The sequence below is a fragment of the Pygocentrus nattereri genome, chromosome 10 (genome assembly GCF_015220715.1).
Source record: "Pygocentrus nattereri isolate fPygNat1 chromosome 10, fPygNat1.pri, whole genome shotgun sequence".
In the NCBI taxonomy this organism is placed as follows: Eukaryota; Metazoa; Chordata; class Actinopteri; order Characiformes; family Serrasalmidae; genus Pygocentrus; species Pygocentrus nattereri.
In genome coordinates this window covers 41,101,809-41,128,633 of record NC_051220.1, presented here as the reverse complement: position 1 = coordinate 41,128,633, position 26,825 = coordinate 41,101,809, and the positions used below count along the sequence as shown (strand labels likewise).

The following is a 26,825-nucleotide window of genomic DNA, read 5'->3' as shown; positions in this document are numbered from 1 at the left end:
ACAGTTTAAGACGGAGGTGTCAAACTCTTGATCAAATTAATGTCTGAAGAATGCATGAAGAAAAAACAAAAAAAAGGAAATACCTTCAACAGTGTCTTTGGCTGAAGTTGCCGCTTTGCCTGTGTCATGAGAATTTTCTCTGTGTGGAACATCTTCTTGGTCCATTTTAAGTAGCAGGTTGCAGATTTCTGCCAACTGCAGGGGATTTTCGTTCAGTTTTCCCCAGTTAAAGCTGCCACCACCCACAAGCTCGGCTACATGGTGCATTTCATGGTCATTAAGGCTCAGTATTTGGAATATAGTGGATACACTCTTATGTGTACGTATAGAAGTAAAACTTTCGGGTTTGTTTGCACCACAATTCTGGGCAAGATCTTTCAGGAAGTCACTGGCTCTTACATGAGTAGAAGCTTCCATTCGAGCAAACATGTATTGATTGTCCGCTGGGACACCTACATGCTCACGGTACTTAGTCAGGATGTCCAAGGACGACTCCATTCTTTCAGTCAGTAAAACGGGACTCGTACTTCCATCTTTACAAATGCTTTCAATTTTGATCAACTTATGATTAAGACTCTGCTGCACCTTTGATAAGAACTCACGCTTGTCTCCACTGTAAGGTTCTTTGGTTCTCTCAAAGTAGTTTTTGAGAAGCATTTTATCCGCTGCATTTTTCCGTCCTCTATTAAAGAGAGCAACTGTGCCAAGAAGACTGTTGCGCAGGTTCTTCCATGCTTTGCGATTAGGGTTTTCCATCAGTTCCCTTTTAGCCTGCTCTTCAGCACGTCTAAGAAAGTCCTGCATTTTGATGACATCTTCCGTAAGAGCTGCAACATCCTCCAGGCTCTGCTTAGCAGGGCTTTGTTCGTTGCAAGAATGTGAGGCTATGTACGTAACCCAGTCTGTTTCAAGGAGCTCAATGAACTTTTTGGCTTGGGCTGGAGCTTCATCTCCCATAGTATTCTCTCCCAGTGCTATTTCAGTGGCCTGTTTCAAGGAATAACCCAGTTTTGATGCAATCGCTGGAGTTTTGAATTGATCAGAGTGCTGATCAAAACACCCAAGCTTCTTTGCAGCCTCCAAAGCCAAATCAAACCTGGATTCAGTGCATACTTGATGCAGATGCTCAACACTCGGATCCAGCTCCTTCACAGCCAACATAAATCTACCTAGTTCTCTCATCTTTTGTGATACGTAACTGTGCTGTGACTTCAGATTCACACGCTTTTCACAAAGACTGTTGCCAAATTTGCAGATCAATTCATCATTTCTCAATTGTTTTGAGATGTCATCGTCTCTCATAGAGCGGACAATGCCCCGGCAGCCCTCAGAAAGACAGTCATGTAATGCAAATGTCTTATTTGAAGCTGACCGAGACCATTTCCGGTGAGAGTTTTTATCCTTCTTCATTTTGCATGACCGCTGGTGCCGACACGACTCGCTCTTAAGAAAAAAGCCCAGGCAATCAGGACAAGATTTATAGTCGTTCGACGAAGTGTTCTTTTTTGTTCGCTTCAGTGGGATAATTTCCCCGCTTCCATTTTGAAGTACTTTAATGTTATGCTGGTAATTGCCTTTATTGCGGAGCTGTTGAAGTAAAAGGTGTCTTGTTTTGGAACCCTTTGGAAAGCTGAGGGCATGTGCTACATCCTTTTCTTTTGAATGTCTCATTTCCAAGTGCCTTGCTATTTTGGTGACTGGTCTTTTACAGAAAACACAAAACTGCTTTCTGCCATATGGTCTCTGGGCACCAACTGTTTTTACCTTTTTACCACCTTTTACTCTCGACTTAGTAGACACCTTAGACTTTGATGAGGCCTTAGTCCGACTGGTGGCTTTTAGGCAAGAAATTGAGCTAAACTTGGACTTAATCTTGGTGTTCTTTGTTGATCTGCGCCGAGATGCTGCAGCAGGACTCTTCAAAGGCTCTTCAGCACTAGATCTGGTAACGAAAGCGTCATTCTCAGCTGGACGAAACACTGACTCATCTTCTATGACTGTGCGCAGCTCACATTCATTACTGTCCACACTTTCATCATTTGCATTAAGACTTGGACTGAGCAACACATTTGACATGAGGTTTTTGCTTCTGGAACTTCGAGAGGACACTGGACTTGAAGGTGACTTAGCTTTTGTTCTGTTCTCTGAGGTTGGCCCAATCTCAGAATAGGAACTGGTGTTCTGGCAAGATGATGAGATCATAGCTGATCTGAGATCAAAATTTTCAGCCAACTGTCTCATTACATCCAAATTGCCATCCGTGATACAAGTGGATTGTTCATCTTGAGTCAGACCAAGATCAGATCCACTTGAGATCTCTGAGTCCAGCTCATGTTCACTTTTAGCACTTCTATCAATATATGGGCTGACTTTGGGCACTGGTGATAACATAGATCTCAGGTTGTATGTCGAACATGACCTCAAACTTGCTTGTTGCTTAAACCTGCAACTCTGACTGGGTTGGTTAAAAAGATTAGAATTAGGTTTTTGGTTGGTCTCAAGACTTGACTTCATACTGCTTTTAAGATGGGATTGAGGAGAAGATTGCGAGTTCCACTCAACACTGGGGTGGCAACAAGATTCAGGAGTAGACAACAGATCAGTTTCAGGAGTGTCTTGTACAACTGCCTGAAGACACAAAGCAAGACTAGGCTGAGAGCAAGGACTAGATTCAGGACAAATTAGTGGGCCAAGATCAGCGCTGGACCTCAGGCTGGATGTAGGGCATGATTCAAAACTTGTCTGATTTGTCTGTGGGCTTGGTTTGGGACCGATTCTGAGGCAGATTTGCTGGCAAGAATTGGGGTAATCTGTTTTAGGACTGCAACTTTCCATGAATTGAAGACAGGATTCAAAACTAGACTGAGGGCTACATTCTAGACTAGAACTAAAAGTGGGTTGATGACAATAATCCGCAGACAGTGGGAGCCCAAGATCTGGATCAGATTTCCCTGAGGATTCCAAACATTGTTTATTCAGCTGTGGGATGGGTTCAGGATCTGTTCCTTGGGTTGTCTGACAGAAAGATTCAGGACTAGGAAAGTTACTTTTTGGAGGACTGGATTGGTCAGTAGCCTCACAGGAGAACGTAACACTAGTGTGAAGGCTTGTTTCAGAACTTAAAGGCTGACCAAGATCGGAGTTGATTGGACTGAACAAATCAGCACTAGGCTGATCAAATTGTTTACCTTGTCCAGGACCAGATCCGAGACCAGTCCTGTCACAAGATTCAAGACTGGGTTCTTTTAGGAGTTCAGAACTAGACTGAGCATCTGGCACAGATGAGGATTCAAGATTGGGTTGTGAGACTGAATCAGGACAGAAACCGATACTAGTTTGGGAGCTAGAGTCAAGATTAGGATGTGGTTTAGGTTCTGGACTGCATCTTAGACTTAGCAATTGAAATGGGCTTAATCTAGCAAGGGGTTGGGAGGTCAGGTCAGATGTAGGTTCAATACTGGACTCCACATCAGATTGAGAGTGGCACTTGGCATCTTGTGGTTGCAAAAAATTTGAACAGGACTGCAAATTCATCTTCATCTTACATGAGCGCTCATGTTTTAACAAGGCACGTCGGAGATAGAAAGCCAGGCAGTACTGGCAGGGCAAATACTCCATCATGGAATGGTAACCTTTTCCTCTGATTTTAGGAACAATTTCTCCATTTCCATTCCGGATAACTTCAATGTTATGCTGATAATTGCCTTTTTTGCACAGGCGTTCAAGCAAAAGAAGCCTTTTTTTAGACCCCTTAGGAAAACTCAGGGCATGTGCTACATCTTTTTCGTGTGCATGTTGACGCCTTAGATGCCGTGCTATTTTGGTGTAGGGATTCTTACAATAGACACAGAACTGCTGTTTGCTCAGTAATTTGTGACCACCAAGTGTTTTATTGTTTAAAGTTAACTGCTGGGATGGCACTGAGCTCGAAGAAGTACTACAGATTATGCTGAAACTTTGAGTGGACACTGGACTTGAGGGTGATTCAGTACTTATTATGATCTCTGTGGATGATTTCATCTCAGACTTGAAACTCTTCTGGCAACATGATGAGTTCAGAGTTGAACAGACTTCACCACACTTATCAAACTGTCTCATTCCATCTGACTTGCCACCTGAATCCATGGTAAAATTAGTTTGTTTTTCATGAATCGGATCATTTTCAGATGCACTTGAGACATCTGCATCCAGCTTTTGCTCATTGTTCCCACTTTTATCAATACATGGGCTGACTTTGGGCACCACTGATGACTTGGATCTCAGGTTGTACGTTGAACATATTAAACTTGTCCGTCGGTTATATTTGCGCCTCAGTGTGGGCCGGAGACAAAGTTTCTGAGGACTTGATTTCACGCTGCATTTGACATGAGATTCAAAAGTAAGTTGTGAACCCAACTCAACATTGGGCTTGTGACCAATTTCAGGAGCAGACGAGGGATCTGTTTCAAGACTAGGCTGAGAGCTAGGACCTGGGCTGAGTTCAGAGCTGGACTTCACACTGGTTGGAAAGCATGATTCAAAACTTGTTTGATTTGATTGTGGGCTTGGTTCAGGACTGATTCTGAGGCTAGTTTGTTGGCAAGAATTGGGATAATCTGTTTCAGAACTGCATGTCTCCATGAATTGAAGACAGGTTTCAAAATGAGACTGAGGGCTAGGTTCTGGACTGGAATTAAAAGTGAGTTGAAGACATGAATCTGGAGTTAGTGGCGCTCCGAAATCTGGATCGGATCTTGCAGGGGATTCCAAATGGGGTTCATCAGGCTGTGGGATAGGATCAGAAGTTGTTCTGAGAGCAGTGTGGTGGCAAGATTCAGGACTAGCAAAAGTACTTTTCTGAAGACTGAATCCATCAGTGACCTGATTTGAGATTTCATTAGTTTGAGGGCTTGTTTCAAGACTAGACTCCAAATTAGGCTCATGGCATGATTCAGGGCTAGGTGGTTCACCAAGATCAGAACTGGGTGGATAGAAAGATTCAGCACAAGGCTGGCCAAGTTGTGGACTTGGTACAAGATCAAATCCGAGAGAAGTCCTGTCACATGATTCAAGACTGGGTGCTTTAAGGATTTCAGAAGTGAATTGAGTACTTGGCATCGAGAAGATTTCAATATTGGGTAAAGTGATGGATTCAGGGCAGAAACTGATACTGGGTTGGGAGCTGGAGTCAAGACTAGGTTGTTGTCTGGGTTCAGGACTGGAACACTGATTTGGCACTCGAACTGGGCTTAATGTGGCAAGGGGTTGGGAGGTCAGTTCAGATGTAGGTTCAATACTAGATTCCAAACCAGACTGAGAGGAGCACTTAGTGTCCGGTTGTTGCAAAAAATTTGAACAGGATCGCAAATTCATCTTCATCTTGCATGAGCGCTCATGTTTTAACAAGGCACGTCGGCGATAGAAAGCCAGGCAGTATTGGCAGGTTGAGAACTCCATCATGGAATTGTTGGCTTTTGTTTGGTTTTTAGGAGCAATTTCTTCATTTCCACTTTGAAGGACTTCAACATTATGCAGATAATTGCCTTTTTTGCAAAGCCGTTCAAGTAAGAGATGTCGTCTTCTAGATCCCTTTGGAAAGCGGAGGGCATGTGCAACATCTGTTTCTGTTTGGTGTTTGCATTCCAAATGTCTTGCCATTTTGGCATTGGGCTCTTTACAGTAAAAACAGAACTGCCTTTTGGTGCGCAATTTCTGACTGCCAACCGTTTCATATGGTTTCATATCTGGCCTTAGGGATGACCTTGACCGAGATGATGACCTAAGCTGTGGGCCAGATTTACGACTCATCTGTGGTTCAGCCTGCTCATCACCAATTAGAATACACTCCAAATTACTCAAAGTATTCGCATCCAGTGTCTCAGTTTGACATGTTTCCATGCTTGACTGTCCTAAATCAGTGTCTGAGAAAGACCGTGTGCAACTTGGTGCTATGTCCGTTTTTTCCTTGAGTTTTTCCACAACAGCAGCCTGAACAAAAAGAAAAAAAAAAACTTTTAAGCATAGAGTCTGAATACCCTATATTAAATAGACAAAATAATTTAATAGCATCTATCTCTGATGTCCTTTAGAACGCAACAGCTTATGTTAGGTGACAAAGGGAAACGAATGCAAAAACACCCCTGAGGTACAGACTTTGTTAAAACTACAAAACCTACTTTAGAACATATTTAGCCAAAAACAAAGTAGAAAATATCCCAGGCGTTCATATGTTTTTTAGAGCATGTTTGAATTGGGAGTGGTGGTGTGCAATTTAAAAAAAAAAAAAAAAGAAAGAAAAAAAAAAAAGCAATGTGAAAAATAGCCACCTCTATCAAATATACAGCAAAAAGCATGTTCTGATATGTTCTGCTGAGGAAGCATGAAACAACCATCATGGCTCATTTGAGAAATCAGTCTGGCCCAAGATATTCATAGCTTTCACGAAAGTTATGAGAACGAAGCAGCAATTCACTTTTAGATGGCATCAATCGTTTTTGGATCCATGTTGTTTTGTTAATAAATGATGAGGCATTTGGTAAGGCAGTGAAACAGAATCAGTCGCAAAACTTTAATACTACTTTACTACTACTTTTTGAACACGCGTTCAAGCAATTACTTCAGCAAAGTAGCTCAAGTTTATGAAACCAGTTGCGAACAAGGGCAGGAAAAAAATGTATATATATATATATATATATATATGCAGAGACCTTACTGGTGAGATTGTGTAGGGCTATTTTATAGGTCTTTTCATCACTCAACTGCAGAAATGAATGAGGAAAAACAGATGAATGACAAAGCCTTTGCAACTGATTACTTCAAGAACTGACTAAATTTAGGTCTTGAATATTTCTAAGATACAGAAACTTTAATATACACTTAACTTTCTAATGATGGGATACAGTCTAATGCTATGACACAGGACTGTGCTGCAGCATGAAGTAAAACCAAAATTACTGCCTCTATTGGTAAAATCATAAAACATAATTCCTACACATTACATAAGTATACTTTAATCATAAAGCACACCATTCACTATCTATGCTCAGTAAAATCCAGAATCAAATGCAAAAAAAAATTTAATGGTCTGTCCCAAAGTCCACACTCTGATGTGCATTCATGTCCTTTCCAATTAGCGTCCAAGTACAGTAGTACGCAAAGGTTTGAATACCACCGGTCAAATTACACATTTGGTCGATTTTCTAAGTGAAAATACCCAACCCTTTGGACATGACAATGCCTCATTTGTAAAATGTGCAAAGCCATGCTAAAATCTTTGTAGTCGATTTGACAGAGTTTAAACAGTCAAATTTACTACATTTGTGATGTTTGAACATTTTTTAATTGTCTGAATTGTCATTTTCTTTAGATAACAGCACATCATTCAGTGCCAGAAACCACATTATCAAGTCTGTTAGAGATTACCAACTCTGCATGGTTTGAGGCAAGTATGGGGAAGAAAGGGGTAAACTGAGTAAATTACATTTTAGTCTTCCAACACTGGTTACAACTTGATTACCATTTAAATCGAATGTTTAATGTATAAACCAAGATGGCAAACTAGCTAGTAGTGTTACACTGACCGATTGACAATTCAAATATCAGGAAAAATTATTTCCAGTTAAAAATATACACTTGTGCCCTTAAGAGGTGCTTGAACAGGCTATAGATGTCAATTGTGGACTTTGGGACATGGCCTGAGAAACTAAGTAAAAAATACACAAAAATACAAGACAGACAATTACAAAATGTGGAGTCCAACTTACCTTCGGTTGATAATGAGTCCTTGCAGTAAAAAACTGGCGCAGGGTATCGTCCTCAGCAATATGGTTTGTGTGAAGCTTTTGGCAATATTATCCATCTAATACTTTAATATACAGTGTATCTTAAGTTTAGTACTGCAACAACAAAGCATAAACAGACGAAGCTGAACTGCGTTCATACCGTTGTTCGCAACTTTCATTGCTTTGAACTCTTTTGGAACAGTACGTTTTTGGATATGCAGATCAGGCCAACTCGGTACAAAATGGATTTAGGATACTCAAACTAATATTAAGTTTAGTCAATTTCAAAACGTAAATTTATATGCATTAATACATAACCGGCCCTATGAGCACCTAACTTTCCCCAGCCTTACAAGACACCTAGTTTTAGGATCACGTGCAATAGGCAAGTGAAATGTACTCACAATATCACTCTGTTATATATAACCATATATCACTGCCATCAGAAGAAAACCTCGTATCTCCATTTTTGAGTTTTTCAGTTTTTGTCATAGTTTGAAAACACCTGTTGCATTTTCTATTCTATTTTCTAACACCTGTTGCATTTACGACTTGGAAAAAAGTCTTGTTTCATTGACTTACATTACAGGCAAAATAGGTTTTTACCTTCTCCTGTAAAGTTACCATTTTGGAGATAGGAGGTTTTCTTCCAACAACAGCGATATATATATGTCACAACAAACCCTTGTGTTTCCAAAATAAAGTTTAGAGAAGGTACATTCATTATGAAACCTTCACACAAAATTATGTTAAAATAAGAGAAAAAAGAAAATGGGAAAACATGATACAATGTAAAATATATCAATAAATAAATCAATACATTTAACAAGGTTTTGTCCCGACAGCAATGACAAGATCATGTTATAGAACCACTTATAAAAAGTGTTTTCCAACTTGGAGCACAAAATTAATATTCAATAAAAAAATTTCCTTTGGGGGAACTCTGAACAGGGTCAACCAACAATTTACATCGCCGTTGTCAGACGAAAACCTTTTATCTCCATTTTTCAGTTTTTGCCCATTTGAAAATGCCTGTTATCCTTTACATTTTATGTAAATTTCATGAAGAATGGAGAAAAAGAAACAGCTCAAAACGACTTGGGGAAAAAAACTGGTTCCATTGAATTACATTAAAAGTAAAGTATGTTTTTCATTCACATGTAAAGTCACCATTTTGGAGATACATGGTTTTCTTCTTACAATAGCGATATGTTTGTCTAACGCTAATGTGGGATTCATAGACTGACACACTGACTCAACACATCGACATTATCTATTATTACTGGATTAGATCATCCAGTAAACTTCAGGTTTATTCCACACTTTGTGCTACAGACTCTAAACAATTTTGGCTGAGAGTCACATTGTAAGTTTTATTTTTCCCCCAACCACATTAAAAAACTTTCATTTTAACACCAGTGCTCCAAAGTTTCACACCTGCTGTACATCTACTGTAAGGCAAAACTGTAGTGCCATGAGGTTTGCAAGTAGCACTAAGATGGAACCGCTACAGTTTCAAGTATAAATAAGCAAATCGCTGCTGTCGGGAGAAAATCCCTCCATTTTTACCGTTTTTCAGTTTTTGATATAATTTGCAAATGCATGTTGGCCTTCATATTGTGTGTAAATTTCATGATGAATGCACCAAAAGAAGTGGCCCAAAATGACTTCGGGGAAAAAGGTCTGACTTACATTAAAAGTAAAAGAAAAGTCTTTTTCTCTCTCCTGTAAAGTTACCATTTTGGAGATATAAGGTTTTGTTCCGACAGCAGCAAAATCTTATTTCTCAAAAAGAAAGAAAACCAAATTTGAGAAAATTGCCTGACCCCCCCCAAAAAAAAGCCCAAAACAGCATGATACACATCAAAAGGCTGAACATGTAAAACATCTTATACTGAAATAAACTTGAAAAAGCCTATAATCCTATTATATCTAGACATACCCGCTTTCCTCTCTTGCGGCGCTTTGGTGACTTCTGCTCCTTTGAGGATCCACAATCATTCGAGGCTGTCAAAATTACATTGTAAAAAAAAAAAAAAAATTACTTGCAAAGCTTTTAGAATAAATATCTGATCATGCTGAACATGAACTACATATACAATAAGTATTCATGGCACTAGTGGACATATTTATGGCATATTAATAATTGATAAATCCGGATTTTGTGGAATTACACTAAATATCACTAATTTTTTCAATTCATTACATATATTTGTTATTCATTAATGAATGCAATTAATCTTTCAAAATGATTATGCAACAGTAATGGAGACTTTTTTTATACATATTTAATAAAACGTATAGACAAGATTGTGGCAGATGTCCATCTATGTTCAATTAAAACTACATTTTACACTCCAACTGTTTTAGTTGAATAGTGCTTTACTGATATGTTTAATTTTATATACCTCACACTGATTGAAAATACAATGGAAATCAATAATTGAACATGCAATGAAAGCTTTATATGCAGCTCCTGTAAAGTTTTACCTTCTTCCTATTAGACGTTGTGATAAGACTTATTTGGCTGTCAGTTTTATGTATTACTAATTAATTGTGGACATCACTGTTGACAATGTATAATGCATTAATTCATAAAATACATTTAGTTTGATGCCCAGAATGCGGCAGATGTTAAACATCTGTGGTCATTTTAACCAACTGCAGAGCAACTTTCACATTTGATTATTCATTTTTCGATGTAATTTTCAATTTTTCTTTTTTTCCTCACAGACGTAACGGTTACTAAAAGACAAAGGAATATCATTTAGAAAATGAATGAAATTTTGAGTCAAGGTGTGATGGATGGAGCTTTGCAGAAGCAGCTTTAGGAGATCTCTAATAACTAAAATACACTATCAGTCAAAAGTTTGGACACCTACCCATGTTTATGTTTTAATATTGTCCGCATCTTGGAATAATTGTGAAGACATTAAAACTATAAAAAAAAACGTGGAATTATGCAGGGACCAAAAGAAAGTGTCTTACTGTGGTCTATAGAATCTTCCCAGATTCAATCAATCAATCTCGGAAGTACATTGAGGGCAACCCTCATTTTCAATGTAGCCGAGCCGAGATTATTTTAGAAATGACCCTCCATTTGCCTTGATGCAGTTTTACATACTTTTTTTTCAAGCAGCTTCATGGGGACCCACTTGAGATGCTTTTATAACAAATGATTTCATGACATGATACATGCTGAGACCTTGTTGATGCTGAAAAACACTTGTGAGGGATGTGTAAAAAAATTACGTTTGCCAATTTTTGAAATTAAATTAATTTTGTGTTTTAGAAATAATTTTATAGAGCCATCAACTTCACTATTGGTATTAGAAAGCATTAAGCATAAGTCTACAAATTATGATTAGAAAAATACATATTCAGCCACATCTCAGTTTTCTATTTTTTCTGGTTACTTCGCTCAGCTTGAACCACAACTATTGATTTATATGATACAAAATAGTTGGAGAAATTTCTATTAAATTCTAAAAATTAATTATACAAAAAATAAACAAACAAGAAATGGTTTCCCAAGACTATTTCTGAACACTATCTCTGGTAATGCCAATACATGAACATTTAAAATGTAGAAAAGGTCACCATATCCAACACGGTTAATGTTACAGAGAAGTATCATCACCGTATACAGTAAAATAAACAAAATTCAGATATTTCAGCACAGTGTCCCAGTGACCACTAAACATTCTGGACTTCTGGAGTAATAATTTTACTACTTGGTAATAAATACACTACCAAGTATTGGTCTGAAATATAATTAAAATCTAAACATTTGTTCAATGCTAATATTTTTTTAAAGCAAATATCTCCTGATATTTATATGATACTTATATTATTGTGCATCCCTAATTATAAAGTCATTCTCATGCTAAAGATCAGGACACTTTTCACACGTTTTTGTTATGTTAAAATGTTATTGTGTGTGCAGATTCTCCACTTCAGTCAGTACTGTTGTGTTATAGTTAAACAGGAAGCAGCTCATCAGAAGGGGTTTCCCTTTGGTACAACTGCCTGAACATCTTCCCTGTTGTCGGAAGCTCAAGTTTAAATCCCAGTTGACTGATAGACCGGTCAGCATTAAGCATTTACTTGTGGGTTTTTGTGTTTGCGCTCTGACCTTGATAGAGCATTGCTTACCAACAGGAAAGTCCTTTTCCAAATCTAGTGGGCTGGGTGATGTGGATGCAGTGGGAGTATTGGCTGGTCTCTCTATCTGAAACGAAGGGACTGATGGCTTATGAAGCTGCGAAGAATCCTCAGTATCTGCCCAGCTGAATGGCGTAGACCTAGCCTCCGACTCCAGGTCCCCGCTGTAAGTACTGCCCTGGTCTGAACATGAAACAATTCTAAATTAATCCAAGTGTGAACCAAGTGTGCGTGTACATACATACATACATACATACATACATACACACACACACGCACACACACTATAGTTTGAAAAGTATTCACTGGTTTGCCTTCACATGCATATGAAATCGAGTGAGATTCTTAATCCATAGGGTTAAATATGATGTCGGCCCACCCTTTGCCAGATAGAGAATTAGTCATTCCAGAGAACACATCTCCACTGCTCTAGAGTCCAGTGGTGATGCTTTACACCACTCAGCAGAAAGTTGGTGACCTCTGCGCTCTATGCCCCTCAGCATCCGCTCTGACCCCGCTCTGACATTTTACGTGGCCGACCACTTTGTGGCTGAGATGCTGTCGTTCCCAATCGCTTCCACTTTGTTATAAATATTATATCCCACTGACAGTGGACTGTGGAATATTGAGGAAATTTCATGACTGGACTTGCTGCACAGGTGGCGTCCGATCACGGCACCACGCTGGAATTCACTGAGCTCCTGAGAGCGACCCATTCTTTCACTAATGTCTGTAGAAGCAGTCTGCAGGCCGAGGGGCTCGGCTTTATACACCTGTGGCCGTGGAAGTGACTGGAACACCTGAGTTCAGTGATTTGGATGGGTGAGTGAAGACTTTTGGAAATAGTGTGTGTATATACACACACACACACACACACACACACACACACACACACACACACACACACACACACACACACGTATCACACACACACACACACGTATAAAATAAATAAAAAACGAAACCTTGTATCTCCAAAATGGTAACTTTACAGGAGACGGAAGAAAACTACTTTACTTTTAAAGTAAATCAATGAAATCAGAATTTTTTCAAAATAATTTTGGGTCACTTTTGTCCTTATTTTATCATTACATTTACACACAACGTAAAGAGCAACAGATATTCAAATTATGTCAAAAACTGAAAAATGACTAAATGAAGATGCAAGGTTTTGTTCAGAAAACAGCCATAAAAATGTCAAAGTGATAATTCACATACCCCCATGGGACACAGGCCTGTCTTTACTTTTTTCAGCCTCTTCATCCTCCACTGAACTCTGAGAGGGCACACTGGCTTTGGTGACAGTGTGCTGCGTGGACTCCGGGGAAGCTGGCATGACCAGTGGCACGGGTACCTGGTGCAAGACAGTACAAGACAAGGTAGCTCAGCCAACTAAACTGGGGTCCTAACAAATGAACAGCCACGAAAATCAATGTAACTCAATGAATGCTGGATATGTGAATGTAAAATCACATCAGTGCTGTTAGTACTTTTCAAAAATTATGCTCAAATTACAGCAATAATTAATTACATCAATTAAGCCTCTCTCTCTCTCTCCATTCACGTCATTTGCAACTATGAAATTCTGAATTCAGGCAAGTAAAAACTTAACTAGGGCATCTTACCCCTTTGTCATATCACAAGAAGAGGACACCACATTGCCAGCATTAAGTTTTCTTAAAGGCTCCTATATGCATCATGAACAAATGTAACCAACTTTTGAGAAAAATATTAATTATAATTGCAGAGATAGAGCATTAAGCCGTGGATGCTCATCGCTTACATTCAACCATTAAAAGGGACAATCAGGACTAAAACTTTCATACTCTCAGAAAAAATGGTTGGTGTAGATTAGTGGTTAACACCTCTGCCTTCTATGCTATAGACTGGGGTTCACTCCCCCACCTGGGTAAACACCCTACACTATACCAATAAGAGTCCTTGGGCAAGACTCCCAACACCACCTTGGCCTTCCTGTGTAAAATGATCAAATTGTAAGTCGCTCTGGATACGAGCGTCAGCCAAATGCTGTAAATGTGAAAAGGGACTAAACTTTCACTGGGGTGGTACATCTTTAGTACCTTCAGCTAGAGAACAAGACTGTACCATTACCACTGTATGTTCACGCAAATAAGTTTTAGGTTGCTCTGACTTCTTTAAAAACACTGAGAGGGTACAGATATGCACATTTCCCTGAAAACGTTTAAAAATGATTTAAGGTACATTACAGGACCTTAAGACCATTGTTTCTTCTTTTAGCGCCCATTTACACTGATTGTTCCTTGGTAAACAAAAACGGACGCGAACAGCTCCCTCTTTTCCTGACCCCGCATGCCATTTGTTGAGCAGTATTCTGCAGGGCTGGACAATTTGGGAAACAGAAATTATTGCAATTCTTCTGACGAATATTGCAACTACGATTTAAACTGTGATTATTTTCTATAAATTGAGGTTCAGGCCAGAATATCATCCTTTTCTGGCTTGATCCCTGAATGTAGTGTGCAAGACTGCCAGTAAGTCGTAGCTGTGATGTCACAACACATCATAGGCTTGGCTGCCAGTGATTGGCCTAAAGTATCTACAGGCAGTTCACAAGGTGGGTGTTGTAAGGTTAAATTTCAACACAATATTCAGCATGCATTACAACTGACAGCGCAGCCACTAACATAGCCGTTAATAAAAAGTAAATAAAAAATAAAATAAAAAAAACGTCCAAAAACAGCCAACCCTCAAGTATTATCAGAAGAGGGTTCTTCTAGTCTTTAAAATTAGGGGTGGGCAATATAACCACTGGCATAATATATCCATAGGTACGGTGATAAATTATGTAACATCACGTTAAATCTCGCCTTTCTGAGCGTATTGTGGATGTTTACAGAGCTTCAGGATCATCTGCTTTATGCTCCCTTTATAACAAACTATGTTTAATTATAAAGACAGAATAATCAGCCTTGGTAATTGACTAATTAGAGCAGATGGAAGAGAATCTGGAGAGGTGGAGGTTTGCACTGGAGAGGAGAGGAATGAAGGTCAGTAGAGACAAGACGGAATACATGTGTGTGAATGAGAGGGAGGCAGGTGGAAAGGTGGAGATGCAAGCAGTAGAGGTCGTAAAGGTGGATGACTTCAAATATCTTGGGTCAACCATCCAGAGCAATGGACAGTGCAAAAAAGAGGTGAGGAAGAGGGTGCAGGCAGGATGGAGTGGGTGGAGACGGGTGTCAGGGCTGATGTGTGACAGAAGGATAGCAGCAAGAGTGAAAGGGAAGGTCTACAAGACAGCAGTGCGTCCTGCTATGATGTTTGGTTTGGAGACTGTGGCTCTGTCTAAAAGACAGGAGGCTGAGCTGGAGGTGGCGGAGATGAAGATACTGAGATTTTCGTTGGGAGTGACCAGGCTGGACAAGATTAGAAATGAGCAGATCAGAGGGACGGTGAAGGTGGAGCGGTTTGGAGATAAAGCCAGAGAGGCCAGGTTGAGATGGTTTGGACATGTGTTGAGGAGGAATAGTGGATATATTGGGCAAAGAATGTTGGAGATGGAGCTGCCGGGTAGAAGGAGAAGAGGTAGACCTCAGAGAAGGTTTATGGATGTAGTGAAGGTGGACATGGAGATGGTTGGTGTGAAAGTAGAGGAGGCAATGGATAGGGCAAGATGGAGGTAGATGATCCGCTGTGGCGACCCCTAAAGGGAGCAGCCGAAAGAAGAAGAAGAAGAAGTGGAGAATGTGAAATGTGGATCATGGAGACGTTTAATGGTTCAGTGAAAACGTGTGACAACACATCATTTAATATACCGAGAGAATATTAAATCGTGAACCCAGTATTGACGATGGAGTCGATCGCTCCTACAGTGTTGATTTTTTCCATTTAAAAAAAATAATGTAGTCTTGTAGCATTATGGCATTATATAATATCTTACTCATATCATCCAACCCTACTTTAAAAACACAAAGAAACTTGCAAGTGAGACTCCTGCAGCTCCCTGTAGGAGGCGAGTAGGCACGCTTACAACGGAGCAGATTTTTCATTTTGGACAGGGCGCCCCTTTTAACTGCGCTACGATTATGTGTGACGCCTGTTAAAGTTATTTATTTTACAAAAATCTGTCATTTTGCTAAAAAGTACTGTTTTCGCGCCCTGCACGCTGCATCCAAAGGAAAAGCTATCGAAGTATGAGCATAACAGAAACTGAGTGGAGGTGGAAGGACCTACGGGCAGAGGAAGTCCCAGCGGCACTGGTGTGAACTGAGTGTACAAGTGCATGGGCACGGGAATGTACACGGGCATTGGAATCGGCACAGGCACCGGCACCAGCTTCACTTTCTCCCCATTTTCATCAACCACTGTGGACAGCAAGACAGACGGAGCATGTCAAAATACACACACACACACACACACACACACACACACACACACACATTTATATTTGCATGTGTTCAAAAAAGCATATGTTACATGCAATATTATCCAGCCCTGAGCTCTTGTAATTTTAAAAAACATTATTTAAATAAAAACATATATAAAAACAATTATTCTTTCAGCCCTAATTGTAATAAGTACCTAAGTACTGATTTCAGTACTCAAATACTGACACCTCGAATGGTCAGCTGGGTGCATGACTAGTCTTGCACACCCATAGCAAATACGGTGTGTGTTAGCAACAAACAAACAAACAAACAAACAAACAAACAAACCAAGCCTGGAAGTGGCAGTGGTTTTCAGGCCCTAATCCAGTTATTATGAAGCTTTTAATAACAACTCAGGTCGGCTACAGAAGGATGTAGTATAAACCACAGACATAAAGAAATCAATTTAACCTGTGTCAAACAGCGGTTTTGGAGGCTCAAGATGACACTGGACGCCCTGCTCTTCAATGATAGGTTTGCACATCAGAGCTTTGTTCTTCAGCATCCGTCGCTGATGAGGACTAACATTCACTGCAGCATCTGTCTGGGTGCTGGCCTGGGAGACAAATAATAAAGGTTGACAAAATCATCATCGCAGCGTACAGGTGTGAAGTCAATCCCACGTAAAAGACATTGTACTCACATCACCGATGATTTTCGAGCTGGCGTTAGAGGTAGGAAGCGCTCCTGTAAACAACAATTACAGGTTACAGCGGCGCGTCTTCATTTCCAAACTGTAGATCTTAATTAATGTAGAAGCACACATTAATAGAGATGGCACCAACCCTTTAACCTAGTACTGACACTGGGCCAATACCAAAGGAAAATGCTGAATGGATTTCAGAAGAAAAAAAAAAAGAACAAATTCTGTAACCAAATCTACCCGAAATCCCAGAGAGCTGCTTGTAGAGCGACATAACGTGAAGTCCAGTAGGTTGTGATGACAGTAGCCTAGATAGCTATGCAGCATGTGGGAACTGATATCATGAAATTTAACTTCAATTAAAAATAGCTTGGTAACGTACAAAGAAAAAAAATTGTTCTCAGAATCAGCCAATATTCAGAACTTCAGTATCGGTAAACAACAAGTGGTATCATGCCATCTCGTCATGTTAACGATAACTGGAGATGAGGGTACCTGTAAGAGCAGTGTTACCAGCCAGCGCAGACGCCAGTGAAACAACACCACCGATGACGGGCATGTCTTTAGAGAGAGACAACGGCGCCTGAGCTGCAGTGGCAGAAGTGGTGATACCTGTAGTGATGAGGCCAAGAGAAAAGCTCATTAATTGCTTGAATGTTCATTCATGATCTGATGCTAAATCACTGCAACCAGCTGTTTCACCAATTCTGTATTGCAGTGTGTAGTTTTACAGTCTGACGGTAATAATTGTGGAGCGATTTTAATCCAGTATGAATCTGCAGCGTGTGTAGTTTTACAGTCTGACGGTAATAATTGTGGAGCGATTTTAATCCAGTATGAATCTGCAGCGTGTGTAGTTTTACAGTCTGACGGTAATAATTGTGGAGCGATTTTAATCCGGTATGAATCTGCAGCGTGTGTAGTTTTACAGTCTGACTGTAATAATTGTGGAGCGATTTTAATCCGGTATGAATCTGCAGCGTGTGTAGTTTTACAGTCTGACTGTAATAATTGTGGAGCGATTTTAATCCGGTATGAATCTGCAGCGTGTGTAGTTTTACAGTCTGACTGTAATAATTGTGGAGCGATTTTAATCCGGTATGAATCTGCAGCGTGTGTAGTTTTACAGTCTGACGGTAATAATTGTGGAGCGATTTTAATCCGGTATGAATCTGCAGCGTGTGTAGTTTTACAGTCTGACGGTAATAATTGTGGAGCGATTTTAATCCGGTATGAATCTGCAGCGTGTGTAGTTTTACAGTCTGACGGTAATAATTGTGGAGCGATTTTAATCCGGTATGAATCTGCAGCGTGTGTAGTTTTACAGTCTGACGGTAATAATTGTGGAGCGATTTTAATCCGGTATGAATCTGCAGCGTGTGTAGTTTTACAGTCTGACGGTAATAATTGTGGAGCGATTTTAATCCGGTATGAATCTGCAGCGTGTGTAGTTTTACAGTCTGACGGTAATAATTGTGGAGCGATTTTAATCCGGTATGAATCTGCAGCGTGTGTAGTTTTACAGTCTGACGGTAATAATTGTGGAGCGATTTTAATCCGGTATGAATCTGCAGCGTGTGTAGTTTTACAGTCTGACGGTAATAATTGTGGAGCGATTTTAATCCGGTATGAATCTGCAGCGTGTGTAGTTTTACAGTCTGACGGTAATAATTGTGGAGCGATTTTAATCCGGTATGAATCTGCAGCGTGTGTAGTTTTACAGTCTGACGGTAATAATTGTGGAGCGATTTTAATCCGGTATGAATCTGCAGCGTGTGTAGTTTTACAGTCTGACGGTAATAATTGTGGAGCGATTTTAATCCGGTATGAATCTGCAGCGTGTGTAGTTTTACAGTCTGACGGTAATAATTGTGGAGCGATTTTAATCCGGTATGAATCTGCAGCGTGTGTAGTTTTACAGTCTGACGGTAATAATTGTGGAGCGATTTTAATCCGGTATGAATCTGCAGCGTGTGTAGTTTTACAGTCTGACGGTAATAATTGTGGAGCGATTTTAATCCGGTATGAATCTGCAGCGTGTGTAGTTTTACAGTCTGACGGTAATAATTGTGGAGCGATTTTAATCCGGTATGAATCTGCAGCGTGTGTAGTTTTACAGTCTGACGGTAATAATTGTGGAGCGATTTTAATCCGGTATGAATCTGCAGCGTGTGTAGTTTTACAGTCTGACTGTAATAATTGTGGAGCGATTTTAATCCGGTATGAATCTGCAGCGTGTGTAGTTTTACAGTCTGACGGTAATAATTGTGGAGCGATTTTAATCCGGTATGAATCTGCAGCGTGTGTAGTTTTACAGTCTGACGGTAATAATTGTGGAGCGATTTTAATCCGGTATGAATCTGCAGCGTGTGTAGTTTTACAGTCTGACGGTAATAATTGTGGAGCGATTTTAATCCAGTATGAATCTGCAGCGTGTGTAGTTTTACAGTCTGACGGTAATAATTGTGGAGCGATTTTAATCCAGTATGAATCTGCAGCGTGTGTAGTTTTACAGTCTGACGGTAATAATTGTGGAGCGATTTTAATCCGGTATGAATCTGCAGCGTGTGTAGTTTTACAGTCTGACTGTAATAATTGTGGAGCGATTTTAATCCGGTATGAATCTGCAGCGTGTGTAGTTTTACAGTCTGACTGTAATAATTGTGGAGCGATTTTAATCCGGTATGAATCTGCAGTGTGTGTCGTTTTACAGTCTGACTGTAATAATTGTGGAGCGATTTTAATCCGGTATGAATCTGCAGTGTGTGTCGTTTTACAGTCTGACTGTAATAATTGTGGAGCGATTTTAATCCGGTATGAATCTGCAGTGTGTGTCGTTTTACAGTCTGACTGTAATAATTGTGGAGCGATTTTAATCCGGTATGAATCTGCAGTGTGTGTCGTTTTACAGTCTGACTGTAATAATTGTGGAGCGATTTTAATCCGGTATGAATCTGCAGTGTGTGTAGTTTTACAGTCTGACTGTAATAATTGTGGAGCGATTTTAATCCGGTATGAATCTGCAGTGTGTGTAGTTTTACAGTCTGACTGTAATAATTGTGGAGCGATTTTAATCCGGTATGAATCTGCAGTGTGTGTAGTTTTACAGTCTGACTGTAATAATTGTGGAGCGATTTTAATCCGGTATGAATCTGCAGTGTGTGTAGTTTTACAGTCTGACTGTAATAATTGTGGAGCGATTTTAATCCGGTATGAATCTGCAGTGTGTGTAGTTTTACAGTCTGACGGTAATAATTGTGGAGCGATTTTAATCCGGTATGAATCTGCAGTGTGTAGTTTTACAGTCTGACGGTAATAATTGTGGAGCGATTTTAATCCGGTATGAATCTGCAGTGTGTAGTTTTACAGTCTGACTGTAATAATTGTGGAGCGATTTTAATCCGGTATGAATCTGCAGTGTGTGTAGTTTTACAGTCTGACTGTAATAATTGTGGAGCGATTTTAATCCGGTATGAATCTGCAGTGTGTGTAGTTTTACAGTCTGACTGTAATAATTGTGGAGTGATTTTAATCCAGTATGAATCTGCAGCGTGTGTAGTTTTACAGTCTGACTGTAATAATTGTGGAGTGATTTTAATCCGGTATGAATCTGCAGTGTGTGTAGTTTTACAGTCTGACGGTAATAATTGTGGAGTGATTTTAATCCAGTATGAATCTGCAGTGTGTGTAGTTTTACAGTCTGACTGTAATAATTGTGGAGTGATTTTAATCCAGTATGAATCTGCAGTGTGTAGTTTTATAGTCTGACTGTAATAATTGTGGAGCGATTTTAATCCAGTATGAATCTACAGTGTGTAGTTTTATAGTCTGACTGTAATAATTGTGGAGTGATTTTAATCCAGTATGAATCTACAGTGTGTAGTTTTATAGTCTGACTGTAATAATTGTGGAGTGATTTTAATCCAGTATGAATCTGCAGTGTGTGTAGTTTTACAGTCTGACTGTAATAATTGTGGAGTGATTTTAATCCAGTATGAATCTGCAGTGTGTAGTTTTACAGTAATAACTGTGGTTGAACGCGTTCACTCAATAACTGTAGTTCTGTTCTAACACAACTCACACTAATGGAATATAAAACTAATACTAATATACCCGGCTGTGCTGTTATTCAGTGTGTCCATCTGAGGGAATTTGGGGAAAATCCAGCAGGACTTTAGAAAACAACAACAGATTGTAGTGAACAAGAGTACAGCTAAACTGCTGATTTCAGAAACGTACCGTTGCTGTTGGGTTGGTCTGGGACAACACTCTTGGAGCAAAACTGCAGCACGCAGCGCAGGTTGCAGAAGTGTTTTATCGTTCCGTCCCACTTGAGGCTCTCACTTAGTGTCCCCTGAGTCTTGCACCAATAGCACTTTGCCATCTGTTGATACAAATAAGGAGGACATGACATTTTGCACAGCAAACCGCAGCAAAACAGAAGTCTAAAACATTAAATTTGCCTCAGTGGAACACAACATCCTGTGACAACACATTTTGCAATTCTTCTGTTCCTTTAGTCTTTCGAAGATGAGAAAGATCATTAGCAAATTACCAGTGGAGGCATGTTTACTGTTCTGTCATCGGTGTTTCAATTTATGGCCTTAATGAAGACTTTCTGGCCAATAACTACAGAAACATGCACTGACCAGGCATAACATCATGACCACCTCCTTGTTTCTACGCTCACTGTCCACTTTCTCAGCTCCACTTACTGTATAGCTGCACTCTGTAGTTCTACAGTTACAGACTGTAGTCCATCTGTTTCTCTCATACTGTGTTACCCTGATCTTCAGTGCATCAGATTACAGCAGTATTGAGACACACCTCTTAAATCACTGAAACACCTTTATTCAATGATTAAGAGGTGTGTCCCAATACTTTTATCCATATAGTGTACTTGGTGTGGCCAGTCTTGTGGTTTTAGAGCTCAAGAAGCGATGATAAACACATCCAAACTGGGCAATTTCAAGTTGGGCAGTGGTGGGCTGGAGGTTAGGGAACGAGCCCTGTGACCGGAAGGTCGCCGGTTCGATCCCCAGTACTGACACTCCATGACTGAGGTGTCTTTGGGCAAGACACCTAACCCCCAGTTGCTCCCCAGGCGCCGTGGATAGGGCTGCCCCCTAGAGTGTGTGTGTTCATTGGAGTGTATGTGGTGTCTCACTTCACGGATGGGTTAAATACGGAGGTGGAATTTCCCGTTTGTGGGATTATAAAAGTATCACTTAACGTCTTGCTGCATGTACAAAAAAGCTCTGCAGACCATGGTTCGTTCTGTGTTTGGTTCATTTAGACGTCTTTGGCTCATTTTGACTCAGCTCATCTGGAAGTGTACCAAGATCGACCTCCTCAGAGCGTCTCGGTCCAATTATCTGGTGCACTAGGGCTTAAAAGGCAGCGTTCTCATTTATTCTAACAAACCGCACTAACAGAGCATCAGGGCTGGTTTTAATCAAATCAACGCTCACCTCATAGAAGAGAACAGTGTAGAGAGACATGCACTCTTCAGTGCAGAACTCCTCCAGCTTGCCACCGAAGTGGTTCTGGATGGTGCTGTGGGTCATGTTGCAGCAGTAAGCACAGACCCTGCACTGGCTCCCATGCTGCTTGGCAAGGTCATGCTTGAAGAGCAGTTTGCAGCCTGTTACAGAGAAGAGAGGACACGGAAACTCATTACAAAGTGCTAAGTGAGGAGACTAGAGCCAGGACACAGAGACTGGCATAAATAATCAGTCAGAACTTAATGAGAAAGTAAACAGAATAAAAATATGAACATGCATAAAAGTGGAACTCGCCTTCGCAACAAAAGGCCCGTGGCTTATGCTCGTACATAGTGATGTCCTTGAGCACTTTTTCTTCTTTGCAGTACTCGCACACCGCTCTAACGTCCTTCTCCCTCTTGTACGCGTCACAACACAAGCGTGAGCAGAAAAGCCCAACGTGATTCTGTAACACAGACACGTGCACAATAATGGAAAGTGAGGGCACTTTATGGGCCAATCTTGTTTAGCTTTCCTATGAAAAATGTTCTATGAGACTGGTGCAGTTTTACTTCCCAAAAAGGTCTTTTTATCCCTTAAAAATAAGCAGGCTGTTTTTAAGACTGGGACCAGACTGAACACTCCTTATAATTTCAGCATGAATAAGCAGGGCTGAACTGCTGTAGGTCAAATGGCTGGTTGTACCAAAAAGGGGTTGCGTTTGCTGCAAGATTTCTACATATGGATTGAACTGACAGCACATTTTGAAATTTATCAGTGTTTACATACTACATCAAACAGCCATAAATAACTCAAAACTAAATCTTTTTTTTTAAGAAGCAAGAATTTTCCTGAGGGAAATCAGTTTCACCAGCAAAAGAGCATTTTCAGACAAAATATAGGTACTGTTGAAGAAAATATTATTATTATTATCTTTATTTTATAGCAATTTCATTTTATAAAGTGCTTTACAAATGAATACTTAAAACAAGAGATCTGTATAAAATAAAAGCACAGCTACAAACAAAATAAAAAAAATAAATCAGGATTAATTCATTCATATATAAATGCATCTAGAACATCCAAATATATGAATATTGTCACTGAAAACACAAGAGATGGGGAAAAAAAAAAAAATCAACTTTCAAGGCAAGTTAATGAAATAAGTTTATCCTTATTCAACCTGCCCCATTTCTAGAGGTAGATTCCACATGAAATGTGTGTGTGTGTGTCTGTGTGCAAACAGAGATACAATACTGTGCCGACTGCGATATGTTTACACCTTTAAAATAAAATTAAAAAAAAAAAAAAACATTTACTGTTCAACGCCTCTTTAAATATACATCCGACATAGAAAACCACAAAAAGTATCAGCAGATCAAGTCCTACCTTAAACTGCAGGACCTCTGGTTTGGAGCGGAACTGCTTCTGGCACTGTTTGCAGGTCAGTCTGATGGTGCTTTGTGCTGAGGCTGGAGCGTCTGGCTGCTGATTCTGGCTGTCCTGTGGGTTTGCCAGTCCAGGTGCTGGCACATATGGTGGAATGGGGTTTTGATTTGAGGTAGGCACAAAAGATGGGGGATTCTGGCTTGAGGCGGTCATATAGGAAGCAGAAAGGTTCGGAGTATTAAGAGGTGCGGGAGGACGAGATGACACGTACTGGGGTCCACGAGGGGCCATATTTAGGATGGTATTCGGAGCAACTGCGGAACCGCCGTTCATTTGGGTCGGTGCCCTTTGTAGCTTCTCCTACAAAGAGTGACACACAAATTTCACACAAATCATCACCAGCATTCGTTCGAGAGCAGCACAACGTTTTAGCGATAACACATGACCGAGTGTTCTACTGCTTTAATACAGCAGTTAAATAAATACATTAAGAAATGAATAAACTGGCCGTGAACGCGGCGTTTAATATGTTTTAATGTTCAGTTCCTTCCTCCTAATTACAGCTCCTTAACGAGCAGCTTATTGCTGCTTCAGAGTAACGAGCTCCGCCCACTCGCTGCTCAGTCTGCTGTAAGCCCCGCCTTTTGAAGATCAGACTGAGCCATAAAACTGACCCAATATCAGGTTCAGCTCAGTTTGGTCAGTTTGTCCAGATCAGTATTAATGTTGTTTTGTTCCAGCCGGTCTGTAAAGCTTCTTACAGCCCGTTTAGTTTGGCGAATGGTGTTGGGTTAATTTCTGGCTGATTCCAGGTTGTTCAGCTGTTCTTCTGTCACAGCAGCCGACTGAAAAGCTGCTCAGTGGTGACGACAGTTTGGGAATTTAGTGTCGTCTCGTCTTCAGAGTCGGACCAAATCGGCTGTCGGTCAGATGTGGTCTTCAATTCAATTCAATTCAAGTTTATTTATATAGCACTTTTTACAACAAGGTTGTCACAAAGCAGCTTTACAGAAAAACAGGTCCACGCCTCTTATGAGCATCACCACAGTGAAGCCAATTTTGTGGTGACTACAGTGGTAAGGAAAAACTCCCTTTAAGAGGAAGAAACCTTAGAAGGGACCAAGGCTCAGTCCGAGGAACCCAACCCCCGTGGGTCGACCCGCACAGAAGAAACAGAACAGAAACAAGAACAACAGTACAAAGAGAGTGCAAGAGTCTTAACAGCGTCCGTTTTCTGTTTGTGGCAAAGTGAGAAGTAAAAACGCTCAAATGGCTCGAGCGTCTCTACAGCTGTCAGAGTCGTTGCTTAGCAACATAACAGCACCGTTAGAACCTTCTCAACCAATCAGCTCACCTGGCTGGAACTGACTGTTGTCTAACAATCTAAAATTATTAGTGTTGTGATCGTTACAACTGTTGACCATTTTAAAAACAACCTTTAAATTTCTATGCATAAATAACAAATATTTGATCCTAACACGACTGGTTGTGCAGTAGAGACTGATGTGCTTATGTGAAATACCTGGAATCTGCAAGCACACTCGTACGAGCAAAAGTTGCGGATGGATCCATCAGGCATGGCCAGGTGATACTGAGGAATCGCCAACTTCTGGCAGTTTGTACATGGAAATGAGGCACCTGTGTAAAAAGCACCATGGTTATTAGTGCGAAGATGAAAATACCTGTACACACATTTCAAGTTAATTTTCAAGTTTTTTTTGTTTGAAATTCAATAATTTATATTTGAAATTAGACTACAATTATGACAATGATTTTGCTACATTTCTTTGTACTCCAGTACAGCCAGAGTGTGTTCGAGTTTAGTCAATTAGCTGGTAAAGCTCTGTTTGGAAAGGCTATGATTAAGAGACCCTTATTAGACCCACAACGGGGAAATTCCACCTCCGCATTTAACCCATCCATGCAGTGAAACACCACACACACTCTAGTGAGCAAACACACACTAGGGGGCAGTGAGCACACTTGCCCGGAGCGGTGGGCAGCCCAATCCGCAGCGCCCGGGGAGCAGTTGGGGGTTAGGTGTCTTGCTCAAGGACACCTCAGTCATGGACTGTCGGCTCTGGGGATCGAACCGGCGACCTTCCGGTCACGAGGCTGGATCCCTAACCTCCAGCCCACGACTGCCCCAAGGGCAATCATTGTAAAATTTTGGAGATAAAACAATAAGGGAAAAAAAAAAAAAAAAAAAACACATTTAAAATGGTCATGTTCCACATAAATGAAGAAAAAGTCAGTTTGCATTTGTTTAAATTGATGGAATATTTTATTTAATATCAAAATTATTAATGCATCTGAATATGCTGATTTGTTTAGAAATGTTAGCATCAATTAGAATAATCCTGTATCAATTAAACCCCCAGAACACTTTAAAAAACAACAAAAAATGCCGTCTTATTTTGTTGTTTATAAGCACTTTGATCTTTTGGATGGATGTCTTGAGCGAAATACTTCAATTAACAGCAAACTGAAGTTAATAAAAGTCCATTTTTTTTCCATTTCATGATGCATTTAATCATTTCCTAAAGAAGTTCAGAGATCTGCTTTCTTGGTTAGGCACCCGAACACTGAAATCTACCCTATAACCTCAGTACTCATGGTTTCTTTGCTGGAATACAGAACAAGAAGTTGGAACTAATAAGGAGTGAGGTGTAAATGTACCTGAGAGAGTGCGAGACGCCTGGCTGTTGGTCACGCATCTGGAGGAACAGAAGAACTCGATGACTCCCTGTGCGTTCGTTCCCTCCAGCATCTGGTCCACAGATTTAAACTCGTGACAGTAGGGGCAGTGAACTCGCTTCCCACTTTTCTGCAGAGTGAAACAAACTGAATTAGTAAAATAAATGCCAACTAGAAAAAGAAAAGTACATAGTATTGAACAGAATGAATCCGAGCAGATTCTATAACCAATCTAGCTGGAAATATTACAAAATAGCACATAATTCAACATAAAGAAAAG

At 40.2% G+C, this 26,825-nt stretch overlaps 1 protein-coding gene across 3 annotated transcripts in view; it reads right to left on the bottom strand.

Annotated features, from left to right (window-relative positions):
• Nucleotides 1–26,825, bottom strand: part of si:ch211-266o15.1 (zinc finger MYM-type protein 4) — a 58,542-nt gene that overhangs the window by 13,367 nt on the left and 18,350 nt on the right. For 2 of the 3 annotated variants that reach the window (XM_017721594.1, XM_017721593.2), the window contains exons 10-23: nt 26,528–26,675; nt 25,371–25,486; nt 23,849–24,208; nt 22,775–22,925; nt 22,448–22,620; nt 21,216–21,360; nt 17,472–17,588; nt 16,977–17,020; nt 16,745–16,889; nt 16,140–16,270; nt 13,143–13,278; nt 11,916–12,107; nt 9,703–9,767; nt 84–5,967 (exon numbers count right to left, since the gene is read on the bottom strand). In XM_017721594.1, coding sequence (XP_017577083.1) covers nt 84–5,967; nt 9,703–9,767; nt 11,916–12,107; nt 13,143–13,278; nt 16,140–16,270; nt 16,745–16,889; nt 16,977–17,020; nt 17,472–17,588; nt 21,216–21,360; nt 22,448–22,620; nt 22,775–22,925; nt 23,849–24,208; nt 25,371–25,486; nt 26,528–26,675 — 7,807 coding nt within the window. The remainder of the gene's footprint in view (nt 1–83; nt 5,968–9,702; nt 9,768–11,915; nt 12,108–13,142; nt 13,279–16,139; nt 16,271–16,744; nt 16,890–16,976; nt 17,021–17,471; nt 17,589–21,215; nt 21,361–22,447; nt 22,621–22,774; nt 22,926–23,848; nt 24,209–25,370; nt 25,487–26,527; nt 26,676–26,825) is intronic. The other variant, XM_017721596.2, reaches the window with a different exon arrangement.